This window comes from Astatotilapia calliptera, chromosome 19 (genome assembly GCF_900246225.1).
Source record: "Astatotilapia calliptera chromosome 19, fAstCal1.2, whole genome shotgun sequence".
Classification (NCBI taxonomy): domain Eukaryota; kingdom Metazoa; phylum Chordata; class Actinopteri; order Cichliformes; family Cichlidae; genus Astatotilapia; species Astatotilapia calliptera.
In genome coordinates this window covers 3,677,721-3,698,633 of record NC_039320.1, presented here as the reverse complement: position 1 = coordinate 3,698,633, position 20,913 = coordinate 3,677,721, and the positions used below count along the sequence as shown (strand labels likewise).

The 20,913-nt window shown below is 40.3% G+C and overlaps 1 protein-coding gene across 3 annotated transcripts in view; it reads right to left on the bottom strand.

Annotated features, from left to right (window-relative positions):
* Positions 1-20,913, bottom strand: part of atrn (attractin) — a 131,999-nt gene that overhangs the window by 14,846 nt on the left and 96,240 nt on the right. The window contains exon 27 of one of the 3 annotated variants that reach the window (XM_026151858.1): positions 8,174-8,790. The exons of the other annotated variants lie outside the window; for them this stretch is intronic. Within the exon in view, the coding sequence (XP_026007643.1) occupies positions 8,767-8,790 (24 nt within the window). The 3' untranslated portion in view covers positions 8,174-8,766. Of the gene's footprint in view, positions 1-8,173; positions 8,791-20,913 lie in introns of those variants that run through there. 3 annotated transcript variants of the gene reach the window in all.

The window sequence follows — 20,913 nt, the reverse complement described above, 5'->3', positions numbered from 1 at the left end:
CGTCTCTGTGTGTATTCTTTAGTTGTGTGAAGTTTGATTTCACACTCGGGGGATCTTTTCGAACAGTGGTTCGTGTGTTTTGTTCAGTGAGCAAATTGTAGCCACGCCACCAACAACACAAAATTGGAAACTGTCAATCTAAACACTGTGGTGAAACATATGTACGACAGTAACAAATAACAGCTAACCCTAGCACTGCTCACCAAGCTGTGAGTATTTCACTATGGAGCTGAATTTAACCAGTACAGAGGTACTCATTTTCTTCCATGCAGTGAAATAAAGGTTAGCACAATGACTTTACGTTAAATCATTGAGGCCACTGTTGTTGTGATTTGGCACTATACAAATTGAATTGAATTGAATCCTGGTAATCCATCCTACAGTCCTGCAAATCAATCAATGCGTGTTTGACTGATCTCCATTTATCTCATGAACATCTACCTGTGAGTGTGACACCTTTGAATTTGGCAGATAGTGTGGATTAAACCTTTATTGACTGTGACATCCACCTTAATGCTGACATGTCTGTGACAGCAGACACTGAATCAGGTTTTAAAGTTCATGTGACGAATATCCGAGAAGCTTATTTCAACATTAAGCAGGCAGGGAGACACATTAATCAATCACACACAAATACAAGAACAAGACTGACTTTGAGAGAAATACCTGCCTCTTTTAAATGCATCACTATTGCACCATCTGGTTTCTAACTGTAATTGCCTGCTGCCTGGTGGATGGCCTGAACTTTTGTCCAGCGTGATTCTGTGTTTAATCAGAGTTGCATCCATCGATTCATTTGTAAATAAATGTTTAAATTTAAAAATAAATGTTAAATCAGTGGATCCTTAAGTATGGAAAGAATTTATTACCCAGACCCGCAGGCTGGTTTGATCAATGACTTTTAATATTAAGAACTTTTCAACCCAAAGGCAGATTTTATAAAATCTTTAAACTGACATATAATGTATTTAATGAGGCAAGAAGCCTGTAGCCTAAACTATTTGTAAAGTTTGCCCGATTAGAAGGTTTCTAACAAGCTTTGTTATCCTTCAGTATAATTTATACGTAAAACCTGCAGAATACTGCAGGTAGTGAAAAGCATTTCTAAATTTCCCTGTATAGCTGTCAGAAGCACAAATTGTATGATGGTAGCCATCACTGACAAGTAGAATACCTTAAAAGTGCAGTTGAGGAACTTTTTCAGTAACTTTCCTCCACTGCAAAACAGAGGAACAGGCTCATTTTCTTCTGATTTATAGCATGGACCTTGGCCAAAGGGAAAGGAGGAGGGAGGTGATTATGAGGAATAGGAGGAGAAAAAGGACAAGAAACAGAAGCTAAAGAATGAGAGCAGACAAGGAAATAAGGAGGATTGCAATAAGAGGAAATAGGGAAGGTGAAAGATGGGAAGTGTAGCGGTGCAAAAGATGCAGACTGTGAGCAGCAGAAAGGTAGGTCAAAGCAAGGAGAGATACAGATCAAGAGGTTGAGGAAAGCAAGAGACAACAGTAAACAAGGTGATGCACCCATGTCTTCGACTGTCAAAGCAGCCAAAGCGCTACGAGTGCAGAAACAAACGGCCTCGACTGTCAAGGAACCGGGACCTGAACCCAGGCAGCAAAACCAGTGAAAGAAAAACACCTGTAGCTGTCGTAAGAGCAGGAACAACATCGGCAGAAATGAGGCAAAATAATATTAATAATGATAAAAAAAACATTTGTTTGAAATGTATTTGTTATATACAGGATATAATAAGTCAAACACCTACAACATAGCTTTGTGTGTGTGGAGTTAGAAGTTAGGCTTCTGTCTCATTACAGTGGGCTCTTGTCAAAAAAAAACAAAAGGTGCAAGTAAAGGGCAGGACTGAGATTCAACTAGAAAGCGCACACAGAGTAGAAATCACACATGGCGCTGGTGTGACAGGAGGATGCTGATCCTTCTGTGAACCCCTCAACAGCTTTCAATTAATATGCCGAGTGTTTTCATCCTCTCTGAGGATGTCGATTCTTGTTATTGGCATTGTTAGCGTTTTCTCCCTAAATGCGACGCCTTATAATGATATTCTTAACACGGGATACAGAAATTGCTTGAGGGAAAGTCTCTTTTTCTTTGTATAGTAAAGCCAAATGAAGAAAAACGGGCTCTAAATATAACGTCCTGGATTCTCTTTGTGGCGCAAGCCAGCTCATTAAATTCTCGTATGCGTCTGTGGATGCGTGCCCATATCCAAATCTCCTCTGCTGTAACAGCTGGGCTAGGAGGAGCTGGGATGGAGCTGCATCTTATAAGGTAATGGTTTTATCTTAAAATGGTAAAAAGTTTTAGAAATATTAGCATTCTTGCCATTTAATAAATGAGACTAACAATGTCCTACTCTCTACTTAATTTTTTAGCTCTAGCCAGGAATCAGTTACCTAAAGAAAGAGCTCCACTGATTCTGTCATGTTGAGTTTCTCAACCCATCACCTACCCCACAGCTCGTGTTTTACTGTCTATTTTCCTGTATCCGTCTTATCACAGGTAGCTTCTCAATTGAAGACGAGCAGAAAGAAAGTAGGAAGCTGTGACTTGCAGCCTGGAAATACTGTAGCAATTAATCCCCCCATAAACCATAACCTGTCCTATTTCCACTTTCCACAGTTATTATACGCAACACAAAAAACAAGACAAGATGCTAATAAGTGAGCTTTACAAAAACTAGCAAGTAGATTTTCTCCTTTATTAACACTTTACAGAGCCAGGGTTTCAAATATTTATGAAAAAGACCATTTCAAACCGTCGCCTACCCCTAACTTTATATTAAAAAGACACACCTCCGTAATATATCTTTCTCATGTAACGTTTACAGTCAGTCAGGGAGCAGCTGACGAATGAACAGAAAGGTTACACGATTGTGACAAGTCTTAAGAAATGCATCAAAGAAGAAAAAAAAAGTGCAATTTCCTCATCTTTGTTTTTTTCCAGAGTTCATAAGTCTGTTTTTGACAAGAAAATTCTTGTCATTTTGTATTATTATAACAGGTTTTACAAATGTTTAGTTTGTCATAAAAAAAAATTAGCTGGTATGTATTAAAAAAAAATCAGTTTAATATGTAACACACATGAGTGCAAACACACACACCATATGGTGAGAACATGTGCTTTTTCAGAAGTACTCTGTGAAATGACTGCAGACGGTTTAATCTCATCTGATAGACACAACCTAACAGTTACCTGGATCCTGCCTTCATGAATGACTCATCGTTTTCCTTTTTTTCCCCTCACATTTCCCAACTGCCCACACGGTCATTCACGTTTTATGAATCGACAGTGTTGGCGCAGCTCGTTTATCATACGAGTTATCAAACAGCTTTGTTAAGAGAACTTAAAAATAGTTCTGGCAACAGGAAGTTTGCATATTAGCAAATTAGTAAAAACATTAAACTGCTTAACAAAAGGCGGTAATAAAAGGACATTTTATGGAGGAGGTACTGCATCGAGGAGGGGGGTTTATAAAAAGCTGGCAGCTCTAACAAAAAGAAACCAGAAACCAAATCAATCATGACAAGCTAAACTGCAAGAAGATCCTATAAATAGAAATGGTGTGCCGTATGATCGCAGACTGACGCCCATAAAGTATGCATGAATACAAACACAAAAGCAGATAGTTGCCTCGTTACCATGAACACAAATAAAAAGAACAGGCTTAAGCATCTGATGTGCCCAGTCTTAGTTTTCCCACTCTTCACTGCCACTGCAGCAGCCGCAGCCCAAGAACAAATGAGAACACAAACCAGCAACTCATTGTGCTGAGTCGCGATTTGTCATGATTAGATACCCCGCTGTGTGAAACATCTGAGAGCCAAAATATGTAGCCTTTGTGGGTGTGATGAATGGCGGGGTCCGTGTCGACGCAACGTGCGGAGAGGTGCAGAATTTTTCACATTTCACCACGCGTGTTTAGGCGTGTTACAGGTGCACATGCCTGTGCACATTATGAGCAGTGACAGGCAGATTCACTTTTGTTTTCTCACTTCCTTCTTTTTTGCAAAAATCAATCATTAAATCATGTACACAATATTAGGCAAGTGTTTTTAATGTGGCTGATCACAATAATGGCATGGCTCTTGTAACCTGCTGTCAAACTGTAACAGGAATAAAAAATTAAAGGTAGGTAACATTCTGGATTTGGTAAATGGATCAAATTTCTAAAAAGAAATAAAATGCTAAATCAAAAATGTGAATAATTTAACTGTAACAGTGAGACACAGTCACAGCTTATCTGTCTAAGATGTTACAAAAAAAGAAAAATTATAATTTTCTATTAGATTCTCATTTATCCTGTCCCCATGCTCGGGATAATTTATTTGTAAAAAAGGGAATATTAAAATCACCTCTGCTGTTGTGTTTGGAGACTCATCCTGCTTCGGTGTGAAGCTGCAGGTATTAAATATACTCGCAAGGAATGACTACAAAACAGCTGAAAGCAATACTCGCTTCAGCTCCTAACCACTTTTTATCAGACCTGGATTATATTCACTGTGGACATCTCAGTTTGCAATAGATGTAAAACTGTGCAGCGCAGTAAAACAAACAAACACAACAACTTTGTCCTGTGTAGAAAACTGAGTTTAGCCTATAAGTGTATGTTGGTCAAGCAACTAGAGCAGAGATGGAAGATGAAGAAGAACGATTATATATTAAAAAGGTGAGCAGCTGATCCAGCGGCTGAGAGTTGTGATAGGCTCCGCCCCCCGCAACGCCGAACTGGATAGGCGGTTCTGAAAATGGACGGATGGGGACGCATTTTGACGGTTGCACCAATTTTGTCCTCTCATCTGCTCGTTGTGACAGAGTTTCGGGATGAGCGAGGGTCACACAGCTTCTTTACACGATGCCTTCTGAAGTGCAGGTAATATTTAGAGGTATTTCCTGACAGCTGCACAAGTCCAGCTAGAAACTTTGTCTTTGAAATGGGAACATTTTAGGTTTAATTAGAATGAATTGAAGAGAATGTGATCCCATTATTGGCGACAAATCAGTGAGCGATGGAAAAAATTACCTAAACCAATGAGAGACAGCCCATTAAGGAGTGAATGACACTATATTTCCCTCATGATAACCATGTATTATTGTTAACAGAGCCAACTGTGTGCCAATTAGCCATTTAATTTAGAGTGTGTGCGCGTGTGTTTTTTCTTTTTGTTTTGCGATTGTTGTTCTTGAGATTAGTGAGAGTGTCTTCTGGCTAACATAGAAAGCATTATCCAACAGTGTTCTGTCAATGGTGGGAGAAACCAGAGCTCCTTGTTTTAACAAACCTCTGCAAACTCCACAAATAGAAAAAAAAATCAATTATATTATACACTAGGGCTGCCATAATCGATGATGTTTACTATAAAAATGAGTTGAAATGTCTGTGACAAGGGTGTGGTCTCTGGCTCTGCAGCAGGCTCAAGGCCAGTGCAGGCTGATGGGGCAGGTGGAGATGATTGTGCTAACGAGGTCTCCTTCCTTTTAGTGACCTGAGATGAGAGCGCTTGGAGTGTGCAGCTGCAAAGCTGACTGCCTGGAAAAGACCTTGTTGCCAAACCACAAAGTAACATTTCTGTGTGTGAAATAAAAATGAAAAACAGTCCCCTGAACACTGTGTGGGCTCCACAGTGTCATATTCATGTAACTGCAATACCCTCGTATCATTGATCAGTCAACTATCACAATAATTGTTAGTTGCAGCCATACTGTACACTCACTGGCCACTTTATTTGTTCTTGTTAATGCAAATGTCTAATAAACCAGTCACACGGCATTGACTCACAACATTTAGGCATATACTGTAGACATGGTTAAGACGACCTGCTCAAGTTCAAATCGGGCATCAGAACAAGGAAGAAAGATGATAAAAGTGACTTTGAACGTGTCGTGGTTGTTGGTGCAACACAGGCCGCTCCAAATATTTCAGAAAGTGCTGCTCTACTGGGATTTTCCCCACACCACCATCTTTAGGGTTTGTAGAGTGAGCGGCAGTGAAAATGCCTTGTTGATACAAGAAGTCAAGGGAGAATGGTCAGACTGCTTAAAGCTGATAAGAAGGCAGCAGTAACTCAAATAACCACTGAATATAACAGAGTTATGCAGACCAGCATCCCTGAATGCACAACAAGAGAAACCTTGAAGCAGATTGTGTCAGCGAAGAACACCTTCAGGGTATGGTGAATCATGGATGTGCAGCTGACAAATCTGCAGTAAATATATGATGCCATCATGTGAATATGGACCAAAATCTCTGAGGAATGTTCCCAGCAATTTGTTGAATCTGTGCCATGAAGCATGAAGCGAGTTCTGAAGGCAAAAGGGTTCTAGCATGGTACTAGCAAGGTGTGCCTAAGAGAGTGGCTAATGATTGTGCATCAACTACTTAAAGCTAATCAAACATGGCCAAGTTAAATGTAATACCCCCTTGCTCTCACACTTAAAGTAGTTCTGCATTCTGAATCAACATCATTCATACTAATGCAACTGGCTGAACCAGGCAGCAACATCATAGTCTGGATCTGCGTAGTAAACAGCATGCAGAGAAAGTGAGAATCTGCATGCAGACAACATCCTTTTTCATAAGCACAGCACACCTTGAACAGCACAAAGCAGCAGAATTGATTTACTGGATAAAAAGCAGATGGAGGAGCATCTGAATGTTGCGGTAAACAAACTTTATTCAGTCCACCTCCCTCAACCTACCTGCAAACACCCTGGTCTCACGTTTAAGATGCAGGTAACCTTTGTTTAAAAATTCACATTTACCTCAAATTATGTGGTTTTATTATTATATTCACAATTAGAATTTTCAATTTTACCCCTGGGAACTTTGCACAATTTATGGCCTTTACTACTGAGCAATGAGCTGCTGCAAGTCAAAGGATTTTTATCTAAATTTGAGAATGACAGCAGGGACAAAAGGCTCGTGTTCAAGGACAATCAGACTTCTACAAGTTTAATCAGTTCAGATTTAAAACACATTTGTTGGAAAATAGAATTTAAAAAAATTATCCTATAGACTATTAAAGCTTAGTTAGTGTTTAAGAGGGCAGTTTGTATGACCAGTTTTTGTCAAAACAAAAGTATTCACCAATTCATCATCTGAAATATTCAGGGGTTTGTTTTTTTATCTTTTAAATGAACGAGCTTTAATTATGTTTTGACATGATGAAAGTAATATTCAGTCTTCACTACTTTGCTTTGTATTTGCACTTGTTTTGCTAATGACTAACAAAGACTTGATCTGTGAGCTGCAAGAATTGTGGTTTTATAACTTCATTACTGTCACCGAGCTCAAATGATGACCAAAAAGTAGTACTGTCATTTTATACAGACCCTTAATGGACTATTGGCATAATTTTGTTCTTCCAAATCGTGTCTTTTGTGTCATCTTCCACTGCTCCCTTAGCCTGGTTCTGCCGGAGGATTCTTCTTGGTAAAATGTTTTTCCTTCCCACTGTTGCTATGTGTTTGCTCATAGCTAGGAGATTTCTCTCGATTAGGCTCTCTATTTAAGTTATTACAATATAAGTAACTATTAAGCAACTATTGTTGGGATTTGGAGCTATATAAATAAAACTAAATCTAATTACATTTGATACATTTTTAAAAAATTATTCATTTTGATCCTCCACCTAAATCTATTTTCTCTGACCTCTGAAGAGTTTCCCCATTTTTTTGTTGGGGTTTTTTTTATTGTTTTTTTGTCCCATGCCCCCCTCTCTAACCTATAATCAGGTTAAGCAGAAAGCAGAATATGCAGAATACCCATCCAGGAAGGAGTCCTATAGAAGATATAATTTGCTGAAATCTTATTATGTGCTGCGAGTAGGAAGCCGCTGTACAGCAAACACTCAGCACTCCAAAGATAACCAGACGCCAGAGGAGTTACAGTGCAAGTCGCTTACTTCTTAAATTGGCTCTTGGTTTTCTGCAGGGCAGTTAGTGTGTGTGTGTGTGTGTGTGTGTGTGTGTGTGTGTGTGTGTGTGTGTGTGTGTGTGTGTGTGTGTGTGTGTGTGTGTGTGTGTGTGTGTGTGTGTGTGGATGGGAGTAATATCTGACTATGGAAGAGAAAACTATGCATATATAAACCTAGTTATAGGATGAGTGCACAGAGGTGGGCACGCACAAGCATGGATGCAGACAGGTTGGAGATACGTGCACATGACCAGTCATGTATGTGTGCGTATTTTCTCAGCTGCAAATGAATGATCTCAAGCACACAGAGGGAATTTCATTCCAAAGGGACAACTGAGTAAAGCAACAGGCACTAGGATGAGTGTCAAACCTGCAAGTACTGAAACAATTATTCATCAGCTGGTCACCAACAATTCAGTTTACAAGATGCATGTCAGTTATTACTAATCATTTACTAAGAAAGGTGCAATAACTAAACAGTTATTGGTTAGATTTCTTGTAAGTTAGTAGGACAAAGCAGGGTACAACATTAACTCAGAAGTGAGTATTTTCCAGCCAAAATCTAGTAAATGGTAAATGCTTGCAGCGAGAAAGCAAAAAATATATTCTGTATAATTCTAACAAGCTTGAAAACCAACATTTCTCATGACCACTTTTATTCTCAACACAGCCTGAACTCTTTCAGGCCGTGTTGAGCTGTGTTTATAATTTCTTTAAGTAGTCTTCAGTAATAGAGTAGTTCTCCAGGCTTCTTGAACGACATTCAAAGCTCCTCCTTGGATGTTGGCTGTCATTTGTTCCATTCACTGTCAAGACGATCCCACACTCCCTCAATAAAGTTGAGGTCCAGGCAACTGCAACAATTAACAATTATGATTAGAAACAAAAGATTCAAACCTAGATTCCCCACTCCATGAGACTTGCTTTCATTGATTTTCATAATATTTTTTGTCTTATTTGGTATACCTCAGCCTTTTCCCCCTGTTTCCCTTCATTACAAATGGCTTCTTGACAGCCACCCTTCCAAAAACAATTTCTGATGAGAAATTGGTCCTGCGTCAGATCTTTTCCTATTTCTTAAGGATATGGCTTTCATGTATTTTTCATCTGCTGTAGAAAGTTTTTGGCCTACCACTTCTTTTGTCCCCCCACAGGTCCTGTTTCCCCATTATTTGCACATCATGCCAAATTTAAAAAGTACTATATTATATTATCCCTCTCAAACTACATTATCTTTGGCATTTTCCATAGAATCAGCAAAAGAAATGGGAATGATGTATATGATTTTGCAAAAAGCTGTTAGCAGCAAAGCTCTGAAAGACTTTCAGAAAGACCTATTGCTCAAGACTACAAGAGTCTGGCGTCTTGAAAGCAAAGTATAGATTTTTCCATAGTACTGTAGTTACTTTACCTTCCGTTTCTATCCATGATTCTATCCAGTGAGGGAATTTATGTCCAATATTCGCTTTCTTTTAGCCTTCTTTTGATGAGATGTGTGGCTTTTTAGGTGCTCCCACTAACCCCACTCTCTAGTTACCAGGTTTGTTTCCTTCTCTGTACTCCTCTTGTAATATATTGTGGATGTTTTTTTCTTTTTCTGAAAGCTAACTACCTGCTACAGCAAGAAGCACCACTAATAAGAGGCATGAGAGTGAACTAAAAGACTAAATTAGCAGGCTAATGAATTGAAAAGACAAACACTTCTTAAAGCTAAGGGAAACCAATGAAATGGGCTATAATTGCATTTGGATTCCAGTGAGCAAAACCCTTTTCACACTGAACAGACACTTGAACAATTGTTCGCATGCAAATAGTGAGAAGTTTTTAAAATAATCTGTTGGCTGACCAATATTGTTAAAAGATGGTAATTGCATCTCTGGAACAAAACTGTCAATTCAGAAACGCTTGTATTTGCTCGATCACACACACACACACGGGCGCGCGGAAACTATCTGAGGGAATTGTGTTTGAGCATTTTCAAAGTGAGCAGTACTGTGCCAAAGAGATTGAGTGCGTCAGCAGAGCATGCATATATGGGAGGGAGGGGGCAATAGGAAAAAAAATAAAAGGAGGATGCGGGAGAGGAATAGAAAGAGGGAAATTAGACTAAAAAGAAATTTTTAAGCCTGTTGGTGAAGCAGAAGTGAAGTGAACGTAGAGGAGGAGGGAGGTGAAGTGAGGTGAAAGACAAAGGTGTACAAAGTGTTTGCCCCTGGGAAGAGATGGAGGGGATGGAGTGTTAGATCGCTCGAGTGCAGAGAACGTACACACAGGCACACACACTGTGTACAATCACAGATGCACATACAGTACACATGCCGCACATCTTAGAGCACTACACCAAACCGTTTATTTATTGATGCGTCTGTTTAAAAAAAGAAGAAGAAGAAGAAAAAACGCAGATACAGAGAGAGTTCTCAATCATCCTTCGGAATCACTGAAGGAAAACTGCAGTGAGCGGCATGCGGGGGAGGGGAGGGAGAGGGAAGAAGAGGAGGGAGGAAGGAAAGTAGGAAGCGGGCAGGGGGATTTCTTTAGCAACGCAGGAATGTTAGCTACTTGCTGCTTCTCTCTCTCGCTTCATCGTTCCATCTCTCCGGTGGTGAGGTGGGGGGGGGAGAAGATGCACGCTGTGAATACTGACATGGGAGAAGGCTTTGATCCCTCTCTACATCTTTCTCTCTTTCCTTTTTCCTGCTACCCAACTCTTCCTTGTTCCTCACTCCTGGCCTCCCACTATGTTCTTCTCCTCTTTGTCCATCGCATTCAAATAATCCTAAGTTAGTGTTTGCTTGGTATACTGTTAAAAACTGCACTGCTTCATACAGCGTGCACCATCAAAAAGGAACAGCCTTTCAGATTATAAATAAATAAAAGAGAAAAGGAAACTGAACAGACGGAAGCATTGGAAACCTTCAAAAGAATCAAAGGGCTGAGATTCACTGAAAGAGCATTTAACCAATCGATAAAGGAACCACACACACACCAGATCTGTTCGAAACAGCTCATGTGAACTCTCATGGTGAGGTGCTGAAACCGGACCAAAATCACAAAAATTTGTTAAACTGCAAAACACTGACTACTGCAATGAAGGGGGGCAGCATTTGATACAAGTCTGCAATAAAAAAAGCTCTAAGCCAAGTTTACCTATCAAAATGCATACAGTCACGCGCAGAAGTCCTGAGCCACACAACATTTTTTTTATTTTCCGTCCAACGAGCTAAACTTTCTTGTAATCCCCCCCCCCCCTGGACACTGGCTACTTTTTCACTCATTTTCCCTTCCGTCCTTGTACCTGACCATTTTCAGAGGAATACTGACTTATGAATTGTTCAAATATAAAATGCACCTAGCTCGAGGTTTGAACCAGCACCGTATCTAGATGCAACTGACAGCTTAGCAATGAACCAATTTTTTTAGGTATTTTCTTCCTAACGACGAAAACGCATACAAATCAGCAAGGTGTTTTCCAAAGAGCTATTTGTTGACAATTATTATCTGAACGTGGTGTGCAGCGTCTCCTTCTAAAAATTTGAGGAAACCATACTGCTAGGGGACAAAAGAAGTAGCAGACCTAAAACAAAAACAATGCACAGCAAATGAACTGTGGTCCTAATCCATCTACTGTTTACTAAAGCCTCCACAGAAGTGGTCTCAGTGGAACGTTAGCTGTCAAGAAGCCATTCTTAATGAAGGGAAACACTGAGAATTAAACAAGAACTGGACTGAAAATCAGTGGCAACAGGCCTTACTCAGCGATGAATCCAAATGTGACATTTTTGTATCAAATCGTTGTCAGTGGTGTGGTTCAAAATATTTTTTGATCTGTGTATAAGCAGAGGATTGGCAGTTCTGGGAATATAGTATATCAAGGTGGCTGAGTAACAACGGGCCCAGCTCCAGCATGCCTCTGTTCTTTTTACATATTAGATTTGACCAGTAAACAACCAAATCAATAAAGCCAAGTACACCATTTAAATCAGCACGACTTGTTTTCTCTGGCCAATCTCTTTACAACTTGGCTGGCACTAAATGGGAACAAACATAGCAGCTAATTGGCCAGATTATAACAGGTCTCGTTCAAATGTAAGCAAATGTTTAATCGCAGCTAATATTTAACCTATGAGAGGCCAGCGTCTGTGGTCAGCATAAGCAATTAAAGCATCTTAAAAGAAAATATAGTATTATAATGTCGAAATGCTGTACTGCACAAGGCTAAATTGCCAGGGAAATGAAATCATTTTATTTGTAGCACTTTCAGCTCAGAGGACAAAGTACTTTGAGCAGACATAAATAAAAACAACCAATATAAATGAACAACACAATAATAGCCTAACACATGACTAAAAGCAAACCAAAACACCATATGGCTGGAAAAAGCAATCTGATTAGCTTCACTACATCACATCATCTGACAGCTATGGCGCACACAACAATGCACTGAAGGGACAGGGGAAGCAGTCGGTGCGCAGAAGTGACTTTCAGGGAGAGAACGGGAATAGTGGCATAGACAGGAAACAGGTGAGCAGAGATTTCCCAATATAGAAACAGGACGTGTCATGTTAGGAAATTATACCTTAATACAGATGCAGCAAGCTCTGTGCAAAGATGTGCTGTAGAGGGGGAGAGCATCCGAGGTGACGCACAGCTCTCTGTTTAATGAACATCCTTACTTCAGAATCCACAGTACGTATTAAAGTTGCTGACTTTAGGATGACTAGAGTAAACCGAGGTGCCTTGGAGGTTAAAACAAAGACTGCACAAAGATGGAGGAGCTGAGACAGATGCAGGAGGAAGAACCAGATAAAAGTAAAGAAAGCAAAGACAGTCTGTAATAAGATGAAACAGAATTTAAAAAGTGTAGGAGTGGCGCTTTGACAGAGGTTCTGGGCTTGTACCAGTGCCATGATGGATGACTGAGGGGTGGGAGGGGGTGCTAGATGTTATTAGATCAAATGGGGGTCAACCACAGTGTAGTAGGGTTGAGATGCTAAGACAGCCTGTATATTGTGAGCAATAAGACACTGGCACTGATCCAAACTCTAATTATACGCACCATCTCTGCAGAATTAAGATTAGGAGGATTTAGAAGTGTCTCGGGAACACTGACAGACAAAAAAGCCTCGTGTTCACACGAACAGTCAGATTTCCTACATACGCAGAAAATGAAAATGACACGAGGGCAAAATCTGCACTGACACAGAATACACTGCTGAAATACAATTCAGCCAACCCACACACACTGATCTGGTATTCATTCGCTTGCACCCGAACACTGTAGAAACAAACGGTATCTGTTCACGAATGCAGAATATGCCCCCGGACTCATGCAGGACTTGTACAAACACACAAATGTATTATTAGTACTCTTTCACTTCTGCACACACAGTCTATCATTTGCATGCTAGTGATTTTCCTTTTAAAAACCAAAGCTAATATTTGCTCTGGAGTTGGCACGGACAGCTAAAGCAGGAGTCTTCTAACACTGTTGCAGAGATAGCTTGCTGCCAGCGCTGCAGCTCTGCTCTTGATTCTTTTTCATCACATTTTGATGAATCCGCATCCTGTCAAGTGCAAAGAAAGTCTTAGATTGACTATGTGGAGGATACCCATTAACGAGACCTTTCCTTTAAGCGGGATGTACGTTTTCCTAAATATTCTCATAATCCTCTTTGAGTGACTGTGACTCATCCTTACCCTCTCTCACCCTCATCTTTCTCTCCACCTCTCACTTCAGGATTGATCACCTCTGAAGTAGGCCTTTTGTTCTGTGCGGTGGTGCAGCGAACATTGACCTCAGGAGAGAAAAGGAGATGGAAGACATCTCTCAAAGAATCTTAAAGCATCTCTCTAGTTAATCTACAGAGGCCTTGCAGTGCTTTAAGGAAGAGCACAGTTGATGTTGCTGCCTCAGTACTCACACAACAGATTTTTCTTACATGTCCGCTTGCCCCCGGTTCGCTGCATCATAATGTGCAGTCAAAATAATGTCAATTACTTGTTGAAAACGTTATGAAGTATGTGCCAAGAAGCACTCTCTGAGACTGGAAAATTGAGAGAATGAGAAAAAAGGTGCAGAGACCTGTAGTTCATCAAATGGTCAGCGGTTGGCTCTGAAAGCGAGTCAATCTGCATAGACTCTTGTGTCAAACATAGAAGAGAAATCATTTTTATTTTACATCTTTGTGAAGAAACAGTTCCGCATAGAAAATCCCAAAAGGAGTAAAATTTTAGATAACTATCTTTGGAGATGAAACCCCCCGTAAAACTGTAAGATTAAAATTAGTATTTTAATGCATTTTAAGTACCCTATAACAACCATGGACGGGCTCTCTCCATTTCACCCGCAATGGACTGCTGACACGATACGGAGGTCAGTTACTGAGGAAAACCTAAATGTCTGTGTCAGTAAGAGCTGCTGATTTAGCTGCTGTTAGCGGTAAGTGGATCCGACTCTGGTAATTATGCTAGCTGACATGACGTTAGCTTAGAATTAGCTGCGGGCGTTGCTATTATTGGCTCATTGTCAGCTTTTCAGAGACAGAAGGGTCGCGTGTCTGATCTGTTAACAATAAGTAACTGTGGAATAAATAAGCACGAGAGGAGACGAATGAAAAAGAGAAAGAGGTGATGAAAGTCTATCATATACAGATTAAGCTAGCTTAAAGCTAACTTGTGATTTACATATCAATAGTTTCAAAGTATTTAATGGATTTCTCCTCTATTATGAAATTCTTGGGAAACTGGAGCATTGTAATCAAATTCTATTGGGATATAGAGGGTTAAAAATCAAAGTAATTTATATAAGTGCCTTTTTAATCAACCAAGCTAGCATTAGCTTAAAAGTCTCCACCTCTACAGTCACATTCAAATATGGTCATACCTGGTTTAAATAAGGGAGGGGAAAGCTGATAAAAGCAAAAAGACAGATTGAAGGCAATGAAACCATCCAATGACGTCTCAGTGGCTCAGGCCAGCCATTACATACAGCATATGTTTTTAACAGTTTACTACTTGAGGTCCATAAAAATAACATTGGTTTCCTATCGTTTTATTTTAAACATGCTGCAGGCAGTTGGATCCAAACTTGTTTCTGTGAAGAGTTTATAACTTGTATGGTATAAAATTCATTATCAGTAGTTTCAAGTTAGTCTTCTGATTAGATTATCAGGGGCAGGTCTGCAGTGCTTTCTCTGAACCGTTATTCCATATTTAGAGGTGAATCAAACAACACTGTTCAGTTACGTATGGGCAGCGAGCCTTGAATGTGAGATGTGAAACAAACAAGTGGAGAACATTAGATGGTATTTGCAGGGGTATGAATGAACATAATATATATCTATGTAGGCAAATTGAAAGTATTAGGATTTATAACAAATGTTTGGGGTAAAAAAAGGACACATGGATGCTAAAAGTTGTATGTGTAATAATGTTTGTGCAGAGTTTCAGTCAAAAACCCACCCGTTAAAGAGGAGATTGGGTACAGGACATATATACATGCATATGCAGCATTTGTTATAGTATGATGCTATTTATCATAACCTAATTCCTTTTGATGTTAAATGTTTATGCTGTCTCACAAACCTAGAACAGCGCTGCTTTTCAAAAAGCAGTTTCCAGAGTTTCCAGTTATGTCTGGAGACATTTTCGTATTTGCTGGTAAATGACTGTAATTAACATAACTCAGTATTACAGCTTTAACCCATTAGGAGACTAGTCTGGGACTTTTACATCATCTGCTCATGAAGAAACAAGGCTGCACAGCAGCAGAGAGGGAAAACGTGGTTCGGGGGTGGGGGATCTCAGCTAAGAAGCTGCTAGAGGCAGCTCTGAAGAATGCCGCCTGGGGTACTGGCAACGTGCGAGACGAAAGAAGAGAATGAGTAAGTGTGAAGAATGGTGGCATGAGAGCGGTCGGGCTGAGCAGACAGTGTGCCAGTTGGGGTCACCTTGAGCAATCCATCTCCCCACCTCCAGCAGGGATGCAGACTGCAGGAGCGGGGAGGACTGAACAGGTTTCCCCCCCTTAATAGCATTCTGCAGAGAGTGAGACAAGGCGATGCCTTCTCCCTCTCTGAACTTGTCCGGCAAGGATTTGGCCACAGCTGAACTGCTGGAAGGTGAGATAACTGGACACCCCTGACAGCTGAGACAAACAACGCGAGACAACACTAGCCGAGACAAACAACACAATTCTGTCAATGCTGAAATGAGCTTTCATTCTGTAAAAAAGGGAAAAGGTGAAACTTTGGCTTCTTTGTCTTCACAAGGCTATGCTTGCTACATAAAGGAAAAGAAGGGAAATCAAGCCTTTTATTTCTTTTGTTTCATTCTGTTGGTAGTCAACGGTGAGGAGACAAATACTCTTACAACAGAAAGAGCTATTAAACTAAAGTAGATTTATCACCTACGCAATCCTTAATGTTTCAGGAGCACGACACTCTCCCCGGAGAATCACGTGGCAATCTGCTATGATGTCAGCTGTTCACACTACATGTGTTTCTGTTTTTTCAGAGACAGGAGGAAGTAGCATGAGGAGAGACAATTTTTTCCTCGTGTGCACACCAAAAAGCAAGGAAATAAAGGGGGAGAGGGACATTTTTAACCCAAAGGATTGTTACAGTAGTCGTATGAATGCCCTCTGTATTTCCTAAAGCTGAGATACACTTCTGGAGCACAATCCCAGAGCATTTCACTCTACCACAGAGCCATAACAATGACCATGGCCTCAAAAGTCTGCCTTCAAGGGCACAATTATTCTTACTGAGAGCAGGCATGGTTGAATCCATTTTCAAGGGTACACAAAAGTAATACTAATCTACCTCTGTGTTCAAACAACGTAACAGACTTTCTTTCATCAAGAACACAGTGATTGACATGGAGGCCTTTCGCTCCTTTATTGTTTAAGTCACAAAGCTTATGCTGTTTGGAGTCTCCACAAATTACACAGAAATGATTCTACACTAAGCTACCTGAGCAGAAATCTTTAATCTTCAACCTGCCACTGACAAAAAAGTTCAGGTGGTCAAGTTTACACTGCAAAGCTGCATTTGCAAAGAGCTGCTCAGGTCAGCCACTATTCACTCCATCAGCCTTTGGAGTGGCCTAATGCTTTAATCTGAAATGAATTTCATTACCTATAAAATACCAGTTAGCACCATAGTGAGCAGGTAGTAGCTGGGGACCAGCATGACAATAAAAACACGTTCAAGCCGAAATAATAAATAAAGTCATTTCACTTGACTTCTTTTTGTCCATTCTCCTTTATCTCTGTCATAATTTGGTTCCCAAACTCTCTGCTTTTAATTTCAGTTACTGCCACATGAAGAGAGGAATCCAAATTACAAACTGAAAAGTCTTTGTTGGTTTAACATTACCAGTGGATCTTTTCCAAAGCACTGCAGGTGATCTGTACTGGAGGTTCCACCAGTTAAACTACTGGTCGGGCTAATTAAACACTTTAAACATTATTGACCAAGTCAGTGGATTACAGGAGTGATACAGATGTTGAGCTGTGGATGTGCTGCTAATTCCTCCGCCTGATCCTTGCGGGGGGGGGGGGGTTTAACAGATGCAAGTTTGCTGGATTTTAAAGTTTTCATCCAAGTTGAACTGAAATTGCTCCATTTTTACTGAATGTCTGGGCTGATGATAAAAACAGCTGAGCTGATTATTAATCATCTCTGCTTGTCCCCAGGCTATGTTAGTCCTGCACTAATAATGTTTAGCTGGATCAAACTCCAGCTAAACACTGCCAGCAACAGAAAAACATCTTTTTACAACTTGGGAGCGTTTACATTTCATTCCAAAATTCTCACCACAGACCTGTTTTTATATTATAATAAACTGCGATGTAGCTGGTGGCCTGTAGCCTGGCTATATCTCAAAAGGATAAACCAGCTCAGTTTTCAATGAGAGAAAGCCTTCACTTTAATAATAAACACCAACATCGGCATTAGAAATGAATATTCTTGCTGAAGCGGAACAAGATAAGAGGCTGTTCACCTTAAACCGCTAACCTTTTGCACAGGTGCCACAAAACAATAATGAGCTGAGCACAATTACTGAGAGCAGGTAGCCCAGGGTGTCTCAATAATCTCCTGCTCAGCATAAGCAAAACAGGACTTCATGCGCCCCAAACAAAATGTGAACCCATAACTTTGACAGATTGATTCAAGTTTCTTGGAACAAATATGAGCAACACACAGAAAAGTAATATTTATGGAGCTAATTTCCTGCCAAAAATGAAAGAAAACATGTTTTCCAAATGCCTGATGATTCATTATCAAACTGTGCAAAACATCACTAACAAATTCATGCATTTAGTTTCGCACATACAAAACACACCTATTAAGATTAATAGAACAACAATGCTTCATAAAAGGAATGCAGAATTTATAAAATAAACTGTATTTTTTTTTAGAGAAAAAATATGACTTTGTGCACAACCAGTGTGCTGTGAAGGTCCCAAAAAGAGCAGATATTAAACACTCAAACACAGCGATAATTTCCAGTCTGTCAGCATTAGCAGTGAATAATAGCGACGGACAAATGAAAAATTAGCAAGATAAACAAGAATGCCCGCTCATGTTGACGTTGGCGTTGCAGAGTTGCACTTCTAACTTCTGTGGGGGTAACGCACGTGTTTGGAACAACACAAACAACTAGATTATCTGGGAAAAGAGCTTAAACATGTACATAACTTCAAATAACAAATGTGAATATCAGAAAATTGGATTTTTAAATCAATAAATATTTATCACAGTTGCAAAATTCTAATGCAGACTTCATGTTTTTAAAGAATTTTTTTGATATTTCTGATTGCTTTCCAACATTACAACTACATGGCTGACTTGTATGTTTCTCCTCAGCAGAGACTGCATATGTAATGTGGACAGTGTAAGAGTACATAATTAAGTTTTATTAGCTTGGTCTTCATTTATTACACACTAATTATTGGATGCAAACATGTGGCACATTAAGTTGAAGCTCTGTGTATTAAAGCACCGTCAGGGGACGCGCACAGATACTCTCTGGATCGCGTTGCGGACTGCTCCTGGCGTGCGGAAGCGAAGAGGCTCCAAGCTACAGTGCATTCCCATGATTCTAAAATTATAATATATTACAGAGCATCATCGGGAAGTGCTTTGTAAGGGGGTAACAGCTGCAAGGTAAAGGTGGAAAGATTGTTTTTTCCTTTCTTCCTTGCTCATGTGTGAACCGCATTCACATCTAGCCATCTGCTTCTGGGCCTGGGTGTGTATGTGTGGGAGCTGCCATGCTAGCGGAGAGGATCCGATTTATCATTACAGATGATTCTGGAAACAAAACCGATGTGTGGAGCCTACGTGGCTCCTTGATATCTTCATTGTATTCCAGGTTTCTGCCTATTCAAATGATACGTGTGCCAATCTCTCCCAATCTACTGCGCTTTCACACCGAACCATCTGCTGCAGACCTTTTTTCGCACGCGAGGCCGGCGTGTACGAGTCAACGCAGGAGTCGGTGAGAGTGGAGCGAAGGTGGTGAGTGTCTGAGACTGTGGGCTTGTGTGGCCGCGCATGTATAACAACGAGTTGTTTTGAAAGCTTCTAACAATGACTGCATGACTGATTATGGAGATGCAATTTACAAACTTCCTGATGATGTTGTACACTAGACTGAGTTTCATTACAGACTTAACTGCCAACACACACCTTTGTGTTCTGCTTGATGTGCAGGACTGGGTTCAGAAACCTAGTTCTATATCATGAAAATGCAGAAAGCCGCCTTAGTTTACTGCAAAGAAATAGAATAGATTCTATGCATATTTCTTAAGGAATAATGTTGGTATTTCATTGTTAGCCTGCACTGCGGTACATGTACAACAAAACACAATCATGCAGTGCACTGAAAGAAAAATGACAACTGCAATATCTGGGATTTCATTCCTTCATCCAAAGCATTCCTACTCGGTACTTTGGGAAGTTACATAGAGTTTAATATGGTTTTAATGACAGTGATGAATGCCCGTATTTATTTAGCCAACACTGATGTGTAATCTTTAAACCGTGTGACAACTACGATGTAATTAAAAGTAGCCACTATAGTAGTGTTTTGTTGTTAAGCTCCCTATATATTACCTTTGCAGCAAGTATGAACGAACGATTTTTCTTCCTGAGCGACCACTGCATAGAGCGGTTTTATGGATTTTTAATACATTCTGAGGTCCTTTGTTTGTACAGTAGCAGGGTGACTGCTGATATTCAACGTGCTACGTGGCCTTAACCTCTTAAATGTCCCTCTCTGTTAGATTATACTGCAAGTCTGTGTGTGGGTGAGTGTGTGTGTTTGTGTATTCATGCACAATTCTGAAGACAAAGGGAAAGAGAGTACACAAGTGTGCTCACGTTGAAGTACATGAAGCAGCACAAGCGCAGGGATTGCTGAAAGCTTCAGACAGAGTCAGCGAAGGCGTCTGTAAAAGGTCACCGTTCTCTCCATCAACAGAGTTTGGAATGGACGGGGGCGGACCGGAGAGGAGAGGACAGGGCAAAACGAGGGGGCCCAGTGGAAAAAGTCACCCACCCAAAAATGTGGGTCAGCAGTTTGCTGTGACTAAGGGCACAACCATAAGGAGGCAGCCAGGGAACCATTTAACAACCTTATTGCCGGCTCTTCATCCTCACGCCTGGCATGAGATGGCAAGGAAAGGTCCCGCGCGAGCCGTGCTTCAGACTTTAATAGTGTGCAAATATGTCAGGTGGGGAACTATGCACATGTTAGGTTAGACAGGTAAGGAAAGGGTTTAGGAATGAATCTGAAACTATTTATACTTCACACTTTTCTTGTCTTATCTGCCAGCAGTTCATTTTAAATTAACCTAATTTTGTACTGCTTCAGTGAAAACGTGACATACTGTGTGAGAGGAATCAGGAACAAATCTGACAAATCCCGTTAGAGTTTTCTGAACATTACTATAAAAGTGCTTAAGATGA